Source organism: Mus musculus, chromosome 2, assembly GCF_000001635.26.
Source record: "Mus musculus strain C57BL/6J chromosome 2, GRCm38.p6 C57BL/6J".
Lineage (NCBI taxonomy): Eukaryota > Metazoa > Chordata > Mammalia > Rodentia > Muridae > Mus > Mus musculus.
Genome location: NC_000068.7, coordinates 22,551,715 through 22,573,700, shown reverse-complemented (window position 1 = coordinate 22,573,700; position 21,986 = coordinate 22,551,715). Strand labels below are relative to the sequence as shown.

At 39.7% G+C, this 21,986-nt stretch overlaps 1 protein-coding gene across 1 annotated transcript in view; it reads right to left on the bottom strand.

Annotated features, from left to right (window-relative positions):
- Myo3a (myosin IIIA) overlaps positions 1-21,986 on the bottom strand; it is a 390,750-nt gene that overhangs the window by 44,552 nt on the left and 324,212 nt on the right. The window contains exons 25-27 of the mRNA NM_148413.3: positions 15,281-15,486; positions 8,599-8,710; positions 5,850-6,012 (exon numbers count right to left, since the gene is read on the bottom strand). Coding sequence (NP_680779.3) covers positions 5,850-6,012; positions 8,599-8,710; positions 15,281-15,486 — 481 coding nt within the window. The remainder of the gene's footprint in view (positions 1-5,849; positions 6,013-8,598; positions 8,711-15,280; positions 15,487-21,986) is intronic.

Here is a 21,986-nt window from a genome sequence, read left to right as displayed (position 1 = left end):
ATTTGCCAGGCAAGGGCATAGCCTCACAAGAGATAGCTATATCAGGGTCCAATAGTGTCTGGGTTTGGTGGTTGTATATGAGATGGATCCCCAGGTAGGGCAGTCTCTGGATGGTCCTTTCTTTCCTCTCAACTCTGAACTTTGTCTCTGTAACTCCTTCCATGGTATTTTGCTCCACATTCTAAGAAGGAACAGAGTATCCACACTTTGGTCTTCCTTCTTTACTTTCATGTGTTTTGCAAATTGTATCTGGGGTAGTCAACTTTTCTGGGTTAATATCCACTTAACAGTGAGTGCATACCATGTGTGTTCTTTTGTGATTGTGCTACCTCACTCAGGATGATATCCTCCAGATCCATCCATTTAAGAATTTCATAAATTCATTGCTTTTAATAGCTGAGTAGTACTCCATTGTGTAAATGTATCACATTTTCTGTATCCATTCCTCTGTTGAGGGACATCTGGGTTCTTTCCAGCTTCTGGCTATTATAAATAAACTTCTATGAACATAGTGGAACATGTGTCCTCATTATATGTTGGAGCATCTTCTGGGTATATGTCCAGGAGGGAAATTGGTGGATCTTCTGGTAGTACTATGTCCAGTTTTCTGAGGAACTGCCAGATTGATTTCCAGAGTGGTTGTACAAGCTTGCAATCCCACCAGCAATGTAGGAGTGTTTCTCTTTCTCCACATCCTTATCAGCTTCTGCTGTCTCCTGAATTTTTGATCTTAGCCATTCTGACTGGTGTGAGGTGGAATCTCAGGGTTGTTTTGATTTGCATTTCCATGATGATTAAGGATGTTGAACATTTTTTTTCAGGTGTTTCTCGGCCATTTTCGTATTCCTCAGTTGAGAATTCATTGTTTAGATCTATACCCTATTTTTAAATAGGGTTATTTGATTTTCTGGGGTCCATCTTCTTGAGTTCTTTATATATATCGGATATTAGTCCCCTATCTGATTTAGGACTGGTAAAGATCCTTTCCCAATCTGTTGGTGGCCTTTTTGTCTTATTGACAGTATCTTTTGCTTTACAGAAGCTTTACAATTTTATGAGGTCCCATTTTGTTGATTCTCGATCTTACAGCACAAGCCATTGCTGTTCTGGTCAGCAATTTTTCCCCTGTGCCCATATCTTTAAGGCTTTTCCCCACTTTTTCCTCTATAGGTTCAGTGTCTCTGGTTTTATGTGGAGTTCCTTGAGCCTCTTAGACTTGAACTTTGTACAAGGAGATAAGAATGGATCAGTTCACATTCTTCGACATGATAACTGCCAGTTGTGCCAGCACCATCTGTTGAAAATGCTGTCTTTTTTTCCCCACTGGATAGTTTTAGCTCCTTTGTCAAAGATCAAGTGACCATTGGTGTGTGGGTTCATTTTTGGGTCTTCAAATCTATTCCATTGATCTACCTGTCTGTTGCTGTACCAGTACCATGCAGTTTTTATCACAATTGCTCTGTAGTACAGTGTCTTAGTTAGGGTTTTACTGCTGTGAACAGAAACCATGACCAAGGCAAGTCTTATAAAAAACAGCATTTAATTGGGGGCTGGCTTACAGGTTCAGAGGTTCAGTCCACTATCATCAAGGTGAGAGCATGGCAGTATCCAGGCAGGCATGGCACAGGAGGAGCTGAGAGTTCTATGTCTTCATCCAAAGGCTGCTAGGGGAAAACTGACTTCCAGGCAACTAGGGTGAGGATCTTATACCCACACCCACAGTGACACACCCATTCCAACCAGGTCACACCTATTCCAACAAGGCCACACCTTCAGATGGTGCCACTCCCTGGCCCAAGAATATACAAACCATCACATTCCACTCCCTGGTCCCCATAGATTTGTTCAAAAACATGAGTCTGTGGGGGCCATACTTAAACATAGCATAATGCAAAATTCATTTAGTCCAACTTTCAAAGTCCTCATAGTCTATAGCAGTCTCAATAATGTTGAAAGTCCAAATTTCAAGGTCTCTTCTGAGATTCATTCAACTTAATTAACTGTAATCCACAAAGCAAGGCAGGAAACCAGCTGGGCAAACTCCAAACTCTGCATCTCCATGGCTGATGTCAAAGCGGTCTTCAGATCTCCACTCCTTTTTCATCTTTGTTGACTGCTACAAACTGCTTTCTCCTGGGCTGGTTCCACTCCCTGTTAGCAGCTTTCCTCAGCATGTATCCCATGGCTCTCCCATATTTAACATCTTTGAGTCTCCAGGCAATTTCAATGTTACAGATTCTTGTTTCAGTGTCTGGGATTCCACTTGATCTTTTGGACTCCTCCTAAGGGCTGGCATCACTTTTCCAGCTCTGCCCTCTGTAGCACTCTAAGCTCAGGTTGATCCACTCCACTACTGCTGCTGTTCTTGGTGATCATACCATGGTACTGACATCTCCAATACACTGGGGTGTTCCACTCCAACTAGGCTTCATCAATAGCCTCTCATAGGCTCTCTTCAGGGTGCCAAGCCTCAAATCCTTTGCATGACCCCTTCAGTCCTGGGCCATCAACTACAGCTGAGGCTACACCTTCTCCAATGGCCTTCCATGACCTCTCACAGTGCCAAGCCTCAGCTGTTCTTCATGACACCTTCATGCCTTCAAAACCAGTACCACCTGGGTGACTCTTACACATTACCAAGTCCAGCTGCAGCACGAGGTACAACCTTGACTATCTCTGGAACACAGCTTCTGTGTGTGTGTGTGTGTGCTCCCAGAAAACAACTCCCAGATTTCAACTCAGTGATGCTGGTCTCTTCTTAATCATTGCTAATGTCTTAGCTCCAGCTAACCAGCATCAATTACAGGATCTAGAACATGATCTCCTTGTACTATTACATTAACACTGGCTTTATGTTTTCTAAATCCTTCACTGCCTAAGCTTGGCTATCCTGGTTCTTGCTCTGTAGATTGACCTTGAATGCAGAGATCAGCATGCCTGTCTTATGGGATCAAAGGTGTGCACCACCATGCCTGGATCGAATTAAGCTGGGTAGAATCTTGCCCCAAGGACCCACTCCCTTAATCTGTTATTTCCTAGAACACAGGATTTTGCTCCATTTCACTTCCTGGTATGCCTTTAATACTCGAACCATGTATTTTATATTTTGCCTTTCTAAGCTTGCTATGCTTGTTCAAACTTCTCTTTGTGAGACTTAACCAGAGAACAAAGTCTCTGCTGGGCTTTTTTGAAACTTCCTTTGTCAATGCAATTAATGCAATTAATCCAAGTCTCTTCACCTTAGCCTCAGGCAAACTTTTCAGACAAGGGTAAAAAGTAGCTACATTCTTCACCAAAATACCACAAAACAGTCTTTATGCCACATAGTGAAATTCTTCTCCTTTGAAATCTCTTGGGCCAGGTCAATACAGTTCAAATTACTCCCAGCAACAAAGTCTTCCATATTCCTACTAGGATGACCCATTAAGCCCCATTTAAAGCATTCCACTGAGTTCCAAATCCAAAGTCCAAAAATCCACATTCTTTCAAATAAAAGCATGGTCAGGCCTATCACAGCAGTACCCCACTCCCAGTACCAACTTCTGTCTTAGTTAGGGTTTTACTGCTGTGAACAGAAACCATGACCAAGGCAAGTCTTATAAAAAACAGCATTTAATTGGGGGCTGGCTTACAGGTTCAGAGGTTCAGTCCATTATCATCAAGGTGGGAGCATGGCAGTATCCAGGCAGGCATGGCACAGGAGGAGCTGAGAGTTCTATGTCTTCATCCAAAGGCTGCTAGTGGAAGACTGACTTCCAGGCAACTAGGGTGAGGATCTTACACCCACACCCACAGTGACACACCCATTCCAACCAGGTCACACCTATTCCAACAAGGCCACACCTTCAGATGGTGCCACTCCCTGGTCCAAGGATATACAAACCATCACAAACATCTTGACATCAGGGATGGTGATGCTTCCAGAGGTTCTTTTATTGTTAAAATTTTGGATCCTAGGTTTTTGTTATTCCAGGTGAATTTGCAAATTACCCTTTCTAACTCTGTGAAGAATTGAGTTGGAATTTTGATGGGGATTGCATTGAATCTGTAGATCACTTTTGGCAAGACTGGTTTCTTTTAGTAAGATTGTTACATTTGGCTTTCGCCATCTGGTAATCTCTGGCATTAGTTGTTCCAGCTGTCTCTGGCTGGAGCTTTTTCCTCCTGTGATTCTGTTAGCCTCTGTCAGCAGTCCTGGGAGTCTAACTCTCTCCTGATTCTCAGTGGTCAGAGTACTCTCTGCAGGCAAGTGCGTAGAGGTCTGGAGCTCAGCTTTGCCTCCTGGCTGAAGATGAAGGCCGGAAGAGACCCTGTCCCAGAAGCTATGTTGCTTCTGCTGCCAGCGAGTTCTCCTGTGCAGACTGGTTTCTTTGGGACCCGGGATATAAGATGGTGTCCTGACTTCTTAAGTCTTTTTTAAAAACTATTTTTTATCCAAAGGCTGCTAGTGGAAGACTGACGTCCAGGCAATTAGTGTGAGGATCTTACACCCACACCCACAGTGACACACCCATTCCAACCAGCTCACACAATGGGATCTCCATGGAACTACAGTGGCAAACACTGAGAACATGGGAGGCAGCATGTTCCTCCACTTGACGTCATCTTCTTTTCTGCCATGTTTAGTTCTTTACAGAAAAGTCCCCACTTATCTACATGTATAGTTAGAGCATTTTCACCAATTATCCCAGGAGTCATATATATTTTAGAAATCAGTTTTCTTTTTTATTTTAGAAAGGTTACATGAAGTACCTATATCCAGTAACATTCCCCTGTCATGAGAGCTTCTCAGAGCAAAACTCTGGTTCATTTCTTCACAACAGTAGACTATTCTTACAACTTGGATGAAGGAATGACTAAATAGCATCACTTCTTATCAGGATATGAATAACTGACAAGTGAGTTATGAAAATCTTTTCAATCAGAGCTCTGTGCATTTCAGAGTTCAGTCCGAGATCCCAAAGTACCTTAATGTCTTGGGCAGACATTAACAGTTTGAAATTCCAAAAAAAAGAAATGGTGGCCCATTACTGACTGATAGAACTGAGAACAGAATATGGGTTGTTTGACAGTTATCTACCATGTTTACCATGTGGAGGTTCTTTAGAATGTGGGTGTGTATGATAATGAGCTAAAAATCAATTTAGTGAGCCTAGGCTAGCATCTAAAACAAAACAAAATAGGTCAGAAATAAATTTCAGAGTGAAAGTAAGGTACATTTTTAATAATGGCAATTTGCTGAATTTTTTCTTTCTTTCTTTTTTTTTTTAAATACTGTGGCAAGTCATCCTAGGCATGACTTAAATTTATGTATACCTTTAAAAGCAAAAATAGCAAAGCTCACAATCTATCAATGTAGTTTAATAAGCATTTGTTAAGTATGGTTATGGGTTAATACAGAGAAATGGATGCCCTTTAACAAAATAAAATTGATGCCCTTTAACAAAATAAAATTTAATTAAATTGTCAAAAATTATGACAATTGTAACCTTTGGAATAGAGTAGGAAGAATTTTATTGCCTAATGAGTAATGCTATTATAATGTGATTCTTGAGACCCACAATTAATCCAATTGTTTGCCACATCAAGCAGGATAGGTCAATTGTGTTTCATTAATCCTTGACAGGAAACTCAAAACCTCAAATTATTTAATTTAAAACGAAATCATTTATTCAAATATTAATAGTGTCAATCAGTGATTGTAACAAACTAATTTATAGTAGCATGGAAATAAAAACAAGTCACGTGAGAATTGGAGGTCTGTGCGTAAGACATACTAAATTTGATTTATGACCATACACAAAGACCCAGTTATGGTTTTTACATTGCAAGATCACCTTGGTGATTACCTGACTGTATTATTACAGCACTACTCTTCCTCTTCTGCTGAAGTTCTTGGTATCTTCTTGCACCCAAGAATGCTCTGACACTGGCTTGAATCAAAACAAGCTTGTTGGTAGCTTCCTTTCGCATTAGATTCAACTGTTCCACATGATAATATTTAAGGAACACCTTAAGAGAATTAAAATAAAGTATAGTAAGATAGTGACACACAGAAGTATAGTGGCTGTGTATTATGCTTAAAGAACAGATTGTATGTTGAACCTCTTTGGGTTGTGGAAGACATTATTTGCTTCTTGGGCTTTGCTGTTGCTTAGCAGCAGAAGATGGCCTAGTCAGACATCCATGTGAGGTGAGGCCCTTTGTCCTATGAAGGCTCTATGCCCCAGTATGGGGGAATGCCAGGGCCAGGAGTGGGTGGGTGGATGAGCAGGGGGAGGGGGGGAGGGGAAACCAGGAAAGGGGATAACATTTGAAATGTAAATAAAGAAAATATCCAATAAAAAAAGAAAAGAAAAAAGAAGAAGAAAAAACCAAAAAAACAAAAAACCCTTGTTTTTGAGAACGAAACAAAAGGTAGACCTGGCAAACTCTGGGGTTCTTTGGATCTGATAACAAGAATGGGGCATTCTGAGCTCTTGCTAGCAAATATTTATCATCACATATTCTGGGTAGATCTCATGTTTATACTTAAAACATTTGAAAGACAGTGCTGTTTCCCAAATTAAAAAAAAATCACACAAATCTATTTGTAAGTGAAAGGGTAGTTTATTTGCAAACTATTCATTCATCAAATGAATTATAAAACATTAAATTTCATTATCTGCTGGGGTTACAAAGATGAATATGGCAGGAAATGCCAAGGCATTGTCAGTGGGGAAGGTAATGCAGAGAGGGGGTCTTAGTGGACTCAACAATTTCTCAACAGACTAAACATGGGTTGACTTCAGATCATTCTAAACTTGAACTTGGTCAAGGCAGAAGCCTTAAGACTGAAGGTATTTTGCATGCCTAGGGTTTTTAGCTTCACCTATCCCTTAAGGGAAAATCTTACTTTTTTTAAATGAATAAATTCATCAACAAAGGTTATCATAAAGAGTTCATTGTGCCCATCAAGAAAATTACTTAAAAATCAAATGTTACAGCTGAGTCATAAAAGCTGGTAACCTTTAATGTAGAACTCTCTCAGCATGCCATTGCTCATTGAGGCCTGGCACCACAAGCAAACAGTATGGCGTTATGGATTTTGATTGAATTCAATTTTAATTTCTACAGGATTCTAGATATTAATATATTTAGTCCTTTCTGTTGTTGACAATTCATTTAAAATTCAATGTGTTTAAAAAGGTCATCATTTTTTTGCATAGCATTAGAAATGTTCTTATATTAAACACTTTTATCCATGTTAATGACTTGGAAAGGTGAAGTGGAAAAATACAAATAGCATTAAAATGCTACTTAAATATCATGCAGAATGGGCAGGCAAGGACCTTTTTACAAGTTAAAACTCCATTTGAAGTCATACATGCATTTCTGGCCATAAATGATGAGGTTTTAGCCTGACAATGTTCATCCTTGTAAGCATTTAAAAGAAAATAGACTGAATAAAATATATATCCTCCAAGCACAGTGAATTCTTCTTTATCAAATATCAAAGTGTTACTGATGATCAGAAGAGAATGGAGAATATATGGAGAATACATTCTCAGAACATCACGATATTCTCTCCCCTCTTCCTATGCCCAGGACACAGTACTCAGGTTTCTTTGCAAATGAGGGTGTATTAGTCCTGGTGGGATGGCTGACAGCAGTTATTCTTTGTTGTTTCTGCATCCTGTCTTGGGGATTATCTGATATACTTCCAAGATACATTTAGAATGTACTGTCACTTACCCCACCTTAAGATGTTCTAAGTACACATGCTAGGTCCAATGTATCCTTTTTCCATATTCAAGATGATGTTTTTGTTTTTAAAACTTTGTTCTCTGAGGGGTTAAATAAGATCCTCAGGCTCCCAAAGTTAATAATAAGTGAACCAGTATTCAAACATACAGTGAATCTCATGATGATGCTAAATATTTTACTTGAGATAAATTTCAAGTTTATAATAAATACCAAGTAAGAATTTGAAAAAGAAGAGAGAAACAGGAATCCCATTTTGATCTTTACACTAGCTTTGACTGCTTAGAAGTGAAAACAGATAAAATGATGGCTGAGCATGTCAGTGCATGTCTAATCTCAGGACTAGGGGCAGAAGCAAGTATGCCTCTGTGAGTTCAAGACCAGCCAGGACTATAACTTGAGTTCCAGGCCAGTGAGGGATACAGAGTGAGACCCTAGTCCCTTCCACAGAAAAACACATCAGTTTGCCTTCAATACCATTTGAAGTTATGTTATTTACTGCCAGTGCCATTGGGATTTTTCTTTTAAACAAATCATTGAAATACCATACTGTTTGCATCAGGTTTGTCTATGGACATGTCTGTGGAGCATTTTTTTTTTTTTTTTTTAACTTTTAACTGATAGAAAAGGCCTAGCCCATTGTGGGCAGTGTCATTCCTAGGCAACTGGGCCTGAGCTTTATAAAGATCAAAAGTGTTTTTAACTCCATTAAGGAAGGCTTTATGAATTACAAATTTCATCCCCACTTTTACATAGTTTCTAACAAAACTCATAATAGTTTCAAACATAGTAAAGTGTTACAACGCCTATAAATCCAGTCATTATTTCTCCATCAAAAGTATATAAAAATATTACTTTCGTTTTTCCAAGAGCCCAGTTATCAAGACCAGCCTTTTCCAAAATGGCAGCACAGGTGTCTGGGCTCACTGGGGGCTCTTCACTCGATTTGTAGCAGAGAATGTAATACCTGAAAATGATAAAAATGTCTGGTTGGTTTGTGCAGTGGTCCAACATCTCAACAGTGGTAGCCACTCAGCAACTCTGTCATGTTGAAGGGCTGAGATTCCCAGATTTAATGCTTGGCTCCCTTATATAGTCCCAGAATGAGAACAAAGTGAGATAGATACAAACCAAGAGTCTTCTGTAGTTTCACTCCTGTGTTTGCTCTTCATTTTGTTCATATACTTCATATATAGGAAGCCATTTAATACTCATAAGCACATGAAATATGTTTATGATTTATGTGTGCAGATAACTAGAAAGTCATATTATAGAGGCTTACAGAACTTAAATCACATTGAGGATGAATATTTAATAAATGACAGGATTGGGGTTCAAGCTGAGTTTGACTTTAAATCACGGGTATTCACTGTAATGGCTAAACTGGGTTGTCAACTTGACATACCTGAGAGGAGAAAACCTTCTCTTGTTGTTGAAGGCAATTGAAGAAGTGCCTGCATCAAATTTGCATATGTGCTTGTCTGTGGGGCATCTTCTGATTGCTAGTCTATATAAGAAGGGCTAATGTGAGTGGCTAAGCAGTTGTGCCTGGGCTGAATAAGAAACCTAGCTGAATGTGAACCTAGGGAACACGCTATTAAACAGCATTCTTCTGTTGGTTCTCCCTTCAAGCTCTTGCCTTTTGTTCCTCCCTTGACTCGCCTCAATGATGGACTATAACATGTAGGCTAAAATAGGACTTTCTTTCCCAAGTTGTTTTTGTTAGTGTTTTATCACAGCAAAGAAAACAAACTAGAACCTACTAAACACTATCCTGCCATCAGTGAGCTGTGCTCAGGAGATTGTGAGCAAAATGATTATGCTATTAAATGGATCTGCTTTCACTGTGTTTGTTTGTTTGTTTGTTTGTTTTGTTTTTCTGAGACAGGGTTTCTCTGTGTAGCCTTGGCTGTCCTGGAACTCATTTTGTAGACCAGGCTAGCCTTGAACTCAGAAATCTGCCTGCCTCTGCCTCCCAAGTACTGGGATTAAAGGCATGTGCCACCACTGCTAGGCTGAGCTGCTTTCTCTGGATCTGATGATAGGGTTCATTGAAAATAAATAAAAACAGTGAAACTGCTACAGTTTAGAGCTTACATATCTCTCATGGCCCATGTTTTAAAGACCTGTCCTGTGGAACAGCTTTTGGATGACTATAGGAATCCCAAGATCCATCGGGAGATTGTCAGGTTTCTGGGGATGTATCCTTAAAGAGATTATTGGGACCACTATCCCCTTCCTCTTCCATTTCTCTTTGTTCCCTGACTCCCATTAGGCATCTTGTTTTGTTTCAACATGTGACTGTGATTTGCAACTGTAGGCCCAAAGTTGTGGAGCCAATGAATGGACTAGAAGCCCCAATCAACCTTTTATCTTTATCAATTGGCTATTTCAGGTGGTTCATTACAATTGGTGGAAATCTGATAAACATACCTAGTGTCTTGTGCAAAGTAAGATCATATTGGGCACTTCCCTTGTGGGGCAGTGGACCGTACCAGGAAACTTGGTAAGGCAGAGTGGGTCTGAGATACTGATATTCTGGTACCCACCTGAGATGGTAGATGCCTCCTCACTGCTTGCTCCCTGACAGATTCCTGGCCTGGCACACATGTTCACACTCCCTGAGTTGGTCACACAGCTCAGAACAGAGTTCTCCATTCTAATGAGGTATCTGGAGACCCTGAGGGTTTAGCCAATAAGCTTCCCTTCCTTGACGTTCCTCCATGCAAAAGGTATTAAATCTCTGGTCCACCCTGAGAAGTTGGTATGCATTCATTTTCCATGATGAGCAGTCAATAAATGGTATGGATAAACATGGACTGTCTGTACTACTGAGAACTGCTGTGGGGAGCATGGAGAAGGCTTTTGCCTACAGAGTCACAGCCTCTGTCTCCCATAGAAAGTGTCTGTGTTTCCAGACAACTGCCACCAAGCTAAGACAATCTCTGATGAGCTAAGCCAGAGCTCCCATCTCCCCTAGCCACTGTTCTCAGCTCATCTGCCCACAAAGGTCTCAGCTGTGGACCTCTCTATCCTCATTCCCAACTCCTCTGTGCAGCATCCCAGCAGTGACTGGGTGCTCTCAAGTCAAGGAACTCCAACTTAGGCTGGACCACATCTTAGACTGCATTTTCCCATCCCTGGTGCGGTTGCTCAATGCTTTCCTAAAGCCCAGCACCCGAGGCTGTGCATGGGATAAGCTTAGCCATGCTCCCTGCATTTTGCTTTCCTAGCAGCATATTCTACACCCCATCAGTTGAGGGGAACGTAGAACAACATTCCCTTAAAGTGGTTTTCTTGTTGTAAAGCAGAAAAGCCTCTCTGTAATTACTGAGGAAAAGGTACAGAGTGTTCCCCATCTGAGGAGGGTTAGTCAGTTCCAGAAGGCTATGAAGTCCTACTGCGAGTTTTGGGAGACCTTTCTAAATTGTTCTCCCTCTGAACTGTCTATGCTGAATTGGGTGACAGCTTTCAAAACAGTGACAGAGAAAAGATTTAGCCTCCCCCCCCCCTGGTACTTTCTGCTATTTAGAACAGAGATTCGTTTTTTCCCCACTATATCTATAGCTTTTACTATCTCTTTCATATTTATCATATAGTAATTTGCTATTCTATAGTATCATGGGGCTTTGAAACATAAGTAATTCTCTTTCCCCTCCTCAAGACAGGGTTTCTTTGTGTAGCCTTGGCTGTCCTGGAACTTTCAAAGATCCAAAGCCTCTGCTTCCTGAGTCCTGGGATTAAAGGCAAGTGCCACCACTGCCCAAGGAACTCTCACTTTTTAATTTCTAAATAAATAATTTACCTGCAACCAACACAAAGGATTTAGTTTTTCTTGCAGTATATATTATAAAACCATGGATATTTTGATAGCATGAAGCTCATACTTTTTAGCCCAAATGGTTGTCTCATTTCCTCTCTTGTTCCTGCATGAATGCCTACTCTCCCAATCCACCTTAATCCAAATCCACTTAGCTTTTCGGAACACCACTTTTATTGGGATCCTAATAGATTCCTTTCCATCTCTTTTTCACTCTTTAGTGTCATGAGGTAAGCAGTTTTGCTTGAATGCATAGCCTGTTTATACTGCTGTCCTGTATAAAATCCTACTTCCTGTCTTCCCTAATAACTGCATTTTCTGGCAATTCCTGGTTTATGGTTCCTGATCTTGACATTTTAATATAATGGTCTTTCACCCTGTAGACTCTTGCATTGTGTACACCAGTCTTTTGAACTTGTCATTTGCTAAGTTGTATTGCTTGTTAACTTCCCATGTCCCAAACATAGAAGTGGATGCTCACAGTCAGCTATTGGATAAAACACAGGGCCTCCAATGGAGGAGCTAGAGAAAGTACCCAATGAGCTAAAGGGGTCTGCAACCCTATAGTTGGAACAACAATATGAACTAACCAGCACCCCCAGAGCTCGTGTCTCTAGCTGCATATGTATCAGAAGTTGGCCTAGTTGGCCATCAGTGGAAAGAGAGACCCATTGGTTGTGCAAACTTTATCTGCCTCAGTACAGGGGAATGCCAGGGTCAAGAAGTGGGAGTGGGTGGGTGGGGGAGTAGGTGGGTGGGGGAGTGGGTGGAGGAGCAGGGGGGGCACTTTTGGGATGGCATTGGAAATGTAAATGAAATAAATACCTAATTAAAAAAAAAGAACTTCAGGTCTCTAAAGAAAGAAATTAAAGAAGATCTCAGAAGATGGAAAGATCTCCCATGCTCATGGATTGGCAGGATCAATATAGTAAAAATGGCTATCTTGACAAAAGCAATCTACAGATTCAATGCAATCCCCATCAAAATTCCAACTCAATTCTTCAATGAATTGGAAAGGGCAATCTCCAAATTCATCTGGAATAACAAAAAACCTAGGATAGCAAAAACTCTTCTCAAGGATAAAAGAACCTATGGTGGAATCACCATGCCTGACCTAAAGCTCTACTATAGAGCAATTGTGATAAAAACTGCATGGTACTGGTATAGTGACAGACAAGTAGACCAATGGAATAGAATTGAAGACCCAGAAATGAACCCACACACCTATGGTCACTTGATCTTTGACAAGGGAGCTAAAACCATCCAGTGGAAAAAAGACAGCATTTTCAACAAATGGTGCTGGCACAACTGGTGGTTATCATGCAGAAGAATTCGAATTGATCCATTCCTATCTCCTTGTACTAATGTCAAATATAAGTGGATTAAGGAACTCCACTTAAAACCAGAGACACTGAAACTTATAGAGGAGAAAGTGGGGAAAAGCCTTGAAGATATGGGCACAGGGGAAAAATTCCTGAATAGAACAGCAATGGCTTGTGCTGTAAGATTGAGAATTGACAAATGGGACCTCATAAATTTGCAAAGCTTCTGCAAGGCAAAAGACACTGTTAATAAGTCTAAAAGGCCACCAACAGATTAGGAAAGAATCTTTACCTATCCTAAGTCAGATAGGGGACTAATATCCAATATATATAAAGAACTCAAGAAGGTGGACTCCAGAAAATCAAACAACCTCATTAAAAAATGGGGCTCAGAGCTAAACAAAGAATTCTCAACTGAGGAATACCGAATGGCTGAGAAGCACCTGAAAATAATGTTCAATATCCTTAATCATCAGAGAAATGCAAATAAAAACAACCCTGAGATTCCACCTCACACCAGCCAGAATGGGTAAGATGAAAAATTCAGGTGACAGCAGATTCTGGAGAGGATATGGAGAAAGAGGAACACTCCTCCATTGTTGGTGGGATTGCAAGCTTGTACAACCCCTCTGGGAATCAGTCTGGCGGTTTCTCAAAAAACTGGACATAGTACTACCGGAGGATCCCGCAATATGTCTCCTGGGCATATATACAGAAGATGTTCCAACCGGTAAGAAGGACATGCTCCACTATGTTCATAGCAGCCTTATTTATAATTGCCAGAAGCTGGAAAGAACCCAGATGCCCCTCAACAGAGGAATGGATACAGAAAATGTGGTACATTTACACAATAGAGTACTACTCAGCTATTGAAAAGAATGAATTTATGAAATTCCTAGGCAAATGGATGGATCTGGAGGGCATCACCTTGAGTGAAGTAACTCAATCACAAAAGAACTCACATGATATGTACTCACTGATAAGTGGATATTAACCCAGAAACTTAGAATACCCAAGATATAAGATACAATTTTCGAAACACATGAAGCTCGAGAAGAAAGAAGTCCAAGGTGTGGATACTTTGCCTCTTATTGGAGTTGGGAGCAAGGCACCCATGAAAGGAGCTACAGAGAAAGAGTTTGGAGCTGAGTCAAAAGGATGGACCATCTGGAGACTGCCATAATCAGCCTCCAAATGCTGACACCATTGCATACACTAGCAAGATTTTGCTGAAAGGACCCTGACATAGCTGTCTTTTGTGAGATTATGCAGGGACCTAGCAAATAGAGAAGTGGATGCTCACTGTCAGCTACTGGATGGATCACAGGGCCTCCAAAGGAGGAGCTGGAGGAAGTACCCAGGGAGCTGGGGGGATCCGCAAACCTATAGGTGGAACAACAATATGAACTAACCAGTATCCTCCCCAGAGCTCGTGTCTCTAGCTGCCTATGTGTCAGAAGATGGCTTGGTTGGCCATCAGTGGAAAGAAACGCCCATTGGTCGTGCAGACCTTATATGCCTCAGTACAGGGGAATGCCAGGGCCAAGAGGTGGGAGTGGGTGGGTGGGGGAGTGGGTATGGGAGGGTGTGGGGACTTCTGGGAAAGCATTGGAAATGTAAATGAAATAAATACCTAATAATAAAAAATGTGAAAAAATACATTTACTATATAAAAATTTAATTTTACAATGATTTTATATGTTAAGAACTCTTTGTACTTAATGGATTCTTTCTTAAATTAGAAAAGATTAAATTGACTTTTACATTTAATTGATTTTCTACATCTGCGAAGTCTCCATAGACATGACATTATTCAATTTATCATTATAACCATTCTATCAGATGATCATAGCACACTTAGGAGATGAGGAAACTGAAATACCATAGAGGCCATGGGTTCTTAACCCTCTACTGCTGGCATTTGGGTGTGGAGATCTTTGTTATAGGAGCTGCCCTCTGAGATGTAGTTGACATGATTAGCTATATACATACCCTCTATGTGGGAGTACCCATGTCTAAGGCATGACATTCCCAAATGTCTCCCAATATTTGTAGGTATCTTTTGAGGGGCACCATATCTTCTACTACAGAACTGTCGGTGTGGTCCCATGGCTACACAGCAAGTGGTAGCATTGGACTGAGAACTCAGATCTCTCAGCTCTTCAGTACAGAGCCTTAGACCCTCCAGCATCTTTCACATGCATCCTGTCTCACCACAGAGGCATCCCAGAGCACAGCAGACTCAACTAATAATAGCTACATTGTCTTTTTACTGCACAAATAAAATGCCTCCTCCCTAAGGTGCCTAGACTACTTGCTGTTTTATGTTCTACAATCCTCATGAAGATTTTTAAAAACATAAACAGCAAAATGGAAACTTAAGTAATCCACATACCTCTTTATAAAGTTAGCGAAGAGTATCCGATGTGAATAACCAAGCCTTCGAATTCTTGCTGTTTCCAAAATCCCTGTGCAACGCAGCTGGAGCAGAACTTTCTCCTTGTCATACTTTCTTGCCTGTCGCTCATTATTTGGTTTGATGCAACGGACAAAATGAGGTTGGCCCACTACCATTTTAGATAATAAATCCATCAAGGAGTACTATAATATACAACAAGAATCAATTTTATGGTATGATATTTAAAATGTTTGAGTTTGTAGGTCTTCATTTTTATTACAAGGTTACAGTTTTAAAATTCAACGTTACAAGTGGTTAGTCACAGTAAGTGAGAAAAGATCTGATATAATGAAGAGCAACTCTCTAAACATTACAGATTCAATGATAAACATGTAGAGGCAATAACTAGGAGGTTGCCTATAAAAAGTTTGCTGACAAATGCTTAAGGTTTACCACTAATTAAGTGATAAATTTATTTACTAATTTTTACATACTATCTAAGTAATTATATCCTATCAAGCAAACATACCAAATTACAATATTGAGACACACAAATTGGTTAATTTACTTTATATACTAATTACCTTGTCCTATTCTGTCTTTGTAGAAAGTATAAGAAGCAAACACTTTAACGTCTGTTGGAATCATCTAGTTTAAAATTAGGGCAGGGAAGTTAGTTTCATATATAGGACACATATAAAAATAATCAAAGTGATATCCATTTAACAATTAAACAGTGCTATAGTTCATTAGCAAATTGATTTATGGAGAATATTTTATTAATATAGATATTAAAACTGTATTCTGTACCAATGCTTCACTAAAATAGTAACCAATTATCAGTCAGTCAAGAATAACTTAACAGGAACCTCTGGGTGGCCTGGACAGGAGCCTTCCGGTTTTTCTTCTGCACCCAGAGCTGATCCTTGCCACAGAGCTACATAGACAAATACAGCCGGGAGAGAGCTGGTCTCCCAGGAGTGTCTACATACCTGTGAGCACAGGTAAGACTACCACTTCTCTTCAAATTTCTCGCCCAAGAGGGACCCTCACAAAGCCATCAGGATGCAGAAACCAAGGATCAGCTGGGGACAGGATCCTTTTGATCTCTGTCTGCACCCCAGAGCTGATCCTATACCATAGCTTTCCATACCTAGATTCCTCCCAGAGAGAACTGGTCTCCCAGGAGTACTGACACATAGGCTTAGAGGACATATAAGCCACAGTCAGAGACAGCAAGACCAGCTAACATCAGAGATAACCAGATGGCAAAAGGCAAGTGCAAGAATATAAGCAACAGAAACCAAGGCTAATTGGCATCATCAGAACCCAGTTCTCCCACCACAGTGAACCCAACACACCAGAAAAGCAAGACTTTGATTTAAAATCACACCTCATGATGATAATGATAGAGGAATTTAAGAAGGATATAAACAACTCCCTTAAAGAAATATAAGCCAATACAGGTAAATAAGTAGAAGCCCTTAAAGAGGAAACACAAAAATCCCTTAAAGAATTACAGGAAAACATAACCAAACAGGTAAAAGAACTGAACAAAACCATCCAAGATGTAAAAATGGAACTAGAAACAATAAAGAAACCACAAAGGGAGTCAACACTGGAGATAGAAAACCTAGGAAAGAGATCAGGAGTGATAGATGCAGGCATCACCAACAGAATACAAGAGATAGAAGAGAGAATCTCAGGTGCAGAAGATACCATAGAAAACATTGACAGAACAATCAAAGAAAAAGAAAAATGCAAAAAGCTCCTAACCCAAAACATCCAGGAAATCCAGGATACAATGAGAAGAACAAACCTAAGGATAATAGGTCTAGAAGAAAGTGAAGATTCCCAACTTAAAGGGCCAGTAAATATCTTCAACAAAATTATAGAAGAAAACTTCCCTAACAGGTAAACATCCTGTAGAGATGTCTATGAACATATAAGATAAGATGTCTATCCCTAGAAAGAGATGTCTATGAACATATAAGAAGCCTACAGAACTCCAAATAAACTGGACCAGAAAAGAAATTCCTCCCATTACACAATATTCAAAACATCAAATGCACTAAACCAAGAAAGAATATTAAAGCTGTAGGGGAAAAGTTCAAGTAACATATAAAGGCAGACCTATCAGAATTACACCTGACTTCTCCCCAGAGACTATGAAAGCCAAAGAATGCTGGGAAGATCTGATACAGACCCTAAGAGAACACAAATGCCAGCCCACGCTACTATACCCAACAAAACTCTCAATTAACATAGACAAAAAAACCAAGATATTCCATGACAAAACCAAATTCACACAAGATATTTCCACAAATTCAGCCCTACAAAGGATAACAGATGGAAAACACGAACACAAGGAGGGAAACTACACTCTAGAAAAAGCAAGAAAGTAATCTTCTTTTAATGAATCCAAAAGAAGAGGACCAAACAAACAAACAAACAAACCAACAAAACATCAAAAATAACAGGGAGCAACAATCACTATTCCCTAATATCTCTTAACATCAATGCATTCAATTCCCCAATAAAAAGACAAAAACTAACTGACTGGATATGTAAATAGGACCCATCATTTTGCTGCATACAGGAAATGCAACTCATTGTCAAAGACAAACACAACCTCAGAGTAAAGGGCTGGAAAACAATTTTCCAAGCAAGTGGTTCCAAGAAACAAGTGGCCATTCTAATATCAGATAAAATTGACTTTCAACCAAAAGTCATCAAAAAATTTAAGGAAGGACACTTAATACTCATTATAGGAAAAATCTGACAAGAAGATCTCTCAATTATGAACGTCTATGTTCCCAATGCAAGGGCACCCACATTCATATAAGAAACTTTAGTAAAGCTAAAAGCAACATTGCACCTCACACAGGGGACTTCAAAATGCCACTCTCATCAATTGTCAGATCAGGGAAACACAAAATAAACAGAGACACAGTGACCTAACTAACAGAAGTTATGTACCAAAGATATCTATAACATTAACATTAACAGATATCTATAGAACATTTCATCCTAAATCAAAGGAATATACCTTCTTCTCAGCACCTCATGGTACCTTCTCCTAAACTGACCATATAACTGGTCACAAATCAGACCTCAACAGATATAAGAAGATTGAAATAATCCCATGCCTTCTATCAGATTACTACAGAATAAGGCTGGTCTCCAATAGCAACAAAAACAACATAATGCCCACATACACATGAAAGCTGAATAACACTCTACTCAATGATAACTTGGTGAAGGAAGAAATATAGAAAGAAATTAAAGACTTTTTAGAATTTAATGAAAATGAAGGTATAACATACCCAAACTTATGGGACAAAATGAAAGCATTCCTAAGAGGAAAATTCATAGCTCTGAGTGCCTCAAAAAAGAAACCGGAAAGAGCATACACTAGCAGCTTGACAGCACACCTAAAAGCTCTAGAACAAAAGGAAGCAAATACACCCAAGAGGAGTAGATGACAGGTAATAATCAAACTCAGGGCAGAAATCAACCAAGTAGAAACAAAAAGAACTGTACAAAGAATCAACAAACGAAGGAGCTGGTTCTTTGAGAAAAATCAACAAGGTAGATAAACCCTTAGCCAGACTAACCAGAGTGCACAGAGACAATATCCAAATTAACAAAATCAGAAATGAAAAGGGAGATAAAACAACAGAATCCAAAAAATCATCAGATCCTACTACAAAAGCCTATACTCAGCACAACTGGAAAATCTTTTAAATGGACAATTTTCTATATTAGATACCAAATACAAAGTTAAATTGGGACCAGATAAATTGTCTAAACATTCCCATAATACCTAAAGAAATAGAAACAGTCATTAAAAGTCTCCCAACCAAAAAAAAAAAAAAAAAAAAAAAAAAAAAGAGCCCAGGACCAGATGGTTGGCATGTAGAAATCTATCAGACCTTCCAAGAAGGTCTAAAACAAATGAAACAAATGCTCTTCAAACTATTCCACAAAATAGAATCAGAAGGAACACTACCCAATTCTTTCTATGAAGCCACAGTTATGTTTATATCTAAACCATACAAAGACCCAACAAAGAAAGAGAACTTCAGACCAATTCCCTTATGAATATTGATTAAAAAATACTTGATAATCCACCTCTGTATTTGCAGGCACTGGCATAGCCTCACTTGAGACAGCTATATCAGGGTCCTTTCAGCAAAATCTTGCTGGAATATACAATAGTGTTTGGGTTTGGTGGCTGATTATGGGATGGATTCCCGGTGGGGTAGTCTCTGGATGGTCCATCCTTTCATCTTAGCTCCAAACTTTGTCTCTGAACTCCTTCCATGTGTGTTTTGTTCCCTAGTCTAAGGAAGAATGAAATATCCACACTTTGATCTTTGTTCTTCTTGATTTTCTTGTTTTGCAAATTGCATCTTGGGCAAAATTGCATCTAAGTTTCTGGGCTAATATCCACTTATCAGTGAGTGCATATCAAGTGACTTGTGATTGGATTACCTCACTAAGGATGATATCCTCCAGATACATCCATTTGCCCAAGAATTTCATTAATTCATTGTTTTTTGTCTGTTTATTTTATTTTTTAATTAAATATTTTCTCATTTTACTTTTCAAATGCTATCCCAAAAGTCCCCCATACCCTCCCCCTCCCTTACCCACCCACTCCCACTTCTTAGCCCTGGTGTTCCCTGTACTGAGGCATATAAAGTTTGCAAGACTAAGGGGCCTCTCTTCCCAATGATGGCCCACTAGGCCATCTTCTGCTACATATGCAGCTAGAGACATGAGCTCTGGGGGTTCTGGTTAGTTCATATTGTTGTTCCACCAATAGGGTTGCATACCGCCTCAGCTCCTTGGGTACTTTCTCTAGTTCCTCCATTGGGGGCCCTGTGTTCCATCCAATAGCTTCCAAACGCTGACACCATTGCATATACTAGCAAGATTTTGCTGTAAGGACCCAGATATAGCTGTCTCTTGTGAGACTATGCCGGGGCCTAGCAAACACAGAAGTGGATGCTCACAGTCAGCTATTGGATGGGTCACACAGCCCCCAATGGAGGAACTAGAGAAAGTACCCAAGGAGCTAAAGGGAACTGCAACCCTATATGTGGAACAACAATATGAACTAACCAGTACCCCGGAGCTCTTGTCTCTAGCTGCATATGTATCAAAAGATGGCCTAGTCAGCCATCACTGGAAAGAGAGGCCCTTTGGACTTGCAAACTTTATATGCCCCAGTACAGGGGAACGCCAGGGCCAAAAAGGGGGAATGGGTGGGTAGGGGATTGGGGGGGGTGGGTATGGGAGACTTTTGGGATAGCATTGGAAATATAAACAAGGAAAATACCTAATTAAAAAAAAAAGAAGATGGAAAGATCTCTTATGCTAATGGATTGGCAGAATTAATATAGTAAAAATGGCCATCTTGCCGAAAGCAATCTACAGATTCAATGCAATCCTCATCAAAATTCCAACTCAATTCTTCACAGAGTTAGAAAGGGTGATTTGCAGACTCATCTGGAATAAAAAAAAAAAAAAAAAAAAAAACCAAACTAGTATAGCAAGAACTATTCTCAACAATAGAAGAACCTCTGGTGAAATCACCATCCCTGACTTTAAGCTGTAGTACAGAGCAATAGTGATAACAATTGCATGGTATTGGTACAAAGACAAGCAGGAAGATCAGTGGAATAGAATTGAAGATCCAGAAATGAACCCACACACATATGGTCACTTTGACAACAGAGTTAAAACCATCCAGTGGAAAGAAGACATCATTTTCAACAAATGGTGCTGGTTCAACTGGCGGTCAGCATGTAGAAAAATGTAAATCAAACTATTCTTATCTCCTTGTACAAAGCTCAAGTCCATGTAGATCAAGGACCTCCACTTAAACACAGATTCACTGAAACTGTAGAAAAGAAAGTGGAGAAGAGCCTTCAGCACATGGGTACAGGGGAAAATTTCCTGAACAGAACACCAATAGCTTATGCTCTAAGATAAAGAATTGACAAATGAGACCTCATAAAACTGCAAAACTTTTGTACGGCAAAAGACACTGTCAATAAGACAAAAAGACCACCAACAGATTGGGAAAGGATCTTTAGCAAACCTAAAACAAATAGTGGGCTAATATCCAATATATATAAAGAACTCAAGAAGATGAACTATAGAAAAATCAAATAATGCTATTAAAAAGTGGGGTACAGAGCCAAATAAAGAATTCTTATCTGAGGAATACCGAATGGCTGAGAAGCACCTGAAAAAATGTACAACATCCTCAATCATCAGGGAAATGCAAATCAAAACAACCCCGAGATTCCATCTCACACCAGTCAGAATTGCTAAGATTCAAAATTCAGGTGACAGGAGATGCTTGTGAGGATTTGGAGAAAGAGGAACACTCTTCCATTGTTGGTGTGATTGCAGGTTGGTTCAACCTTTCTGGAAATCAGTCTGGCTGTTTCTCAGAAAATTGGACATAGTACTACCTGAGGGCCCAGCTATACCACTCCTGGGCATATACCCAGAAGATACTCCAACATGTAATGAGGACACATGCTCCACTATATTCATAGCAGCCTTATTTATAATAGCCAGAAGCTGGAAAGAACCCATATATCCCTCAACAGAGGAATGGATACAGAAAATGTGGTACATTTATAAAATGGAGTACTACTTAGCTATTAAAAACAATGAATTC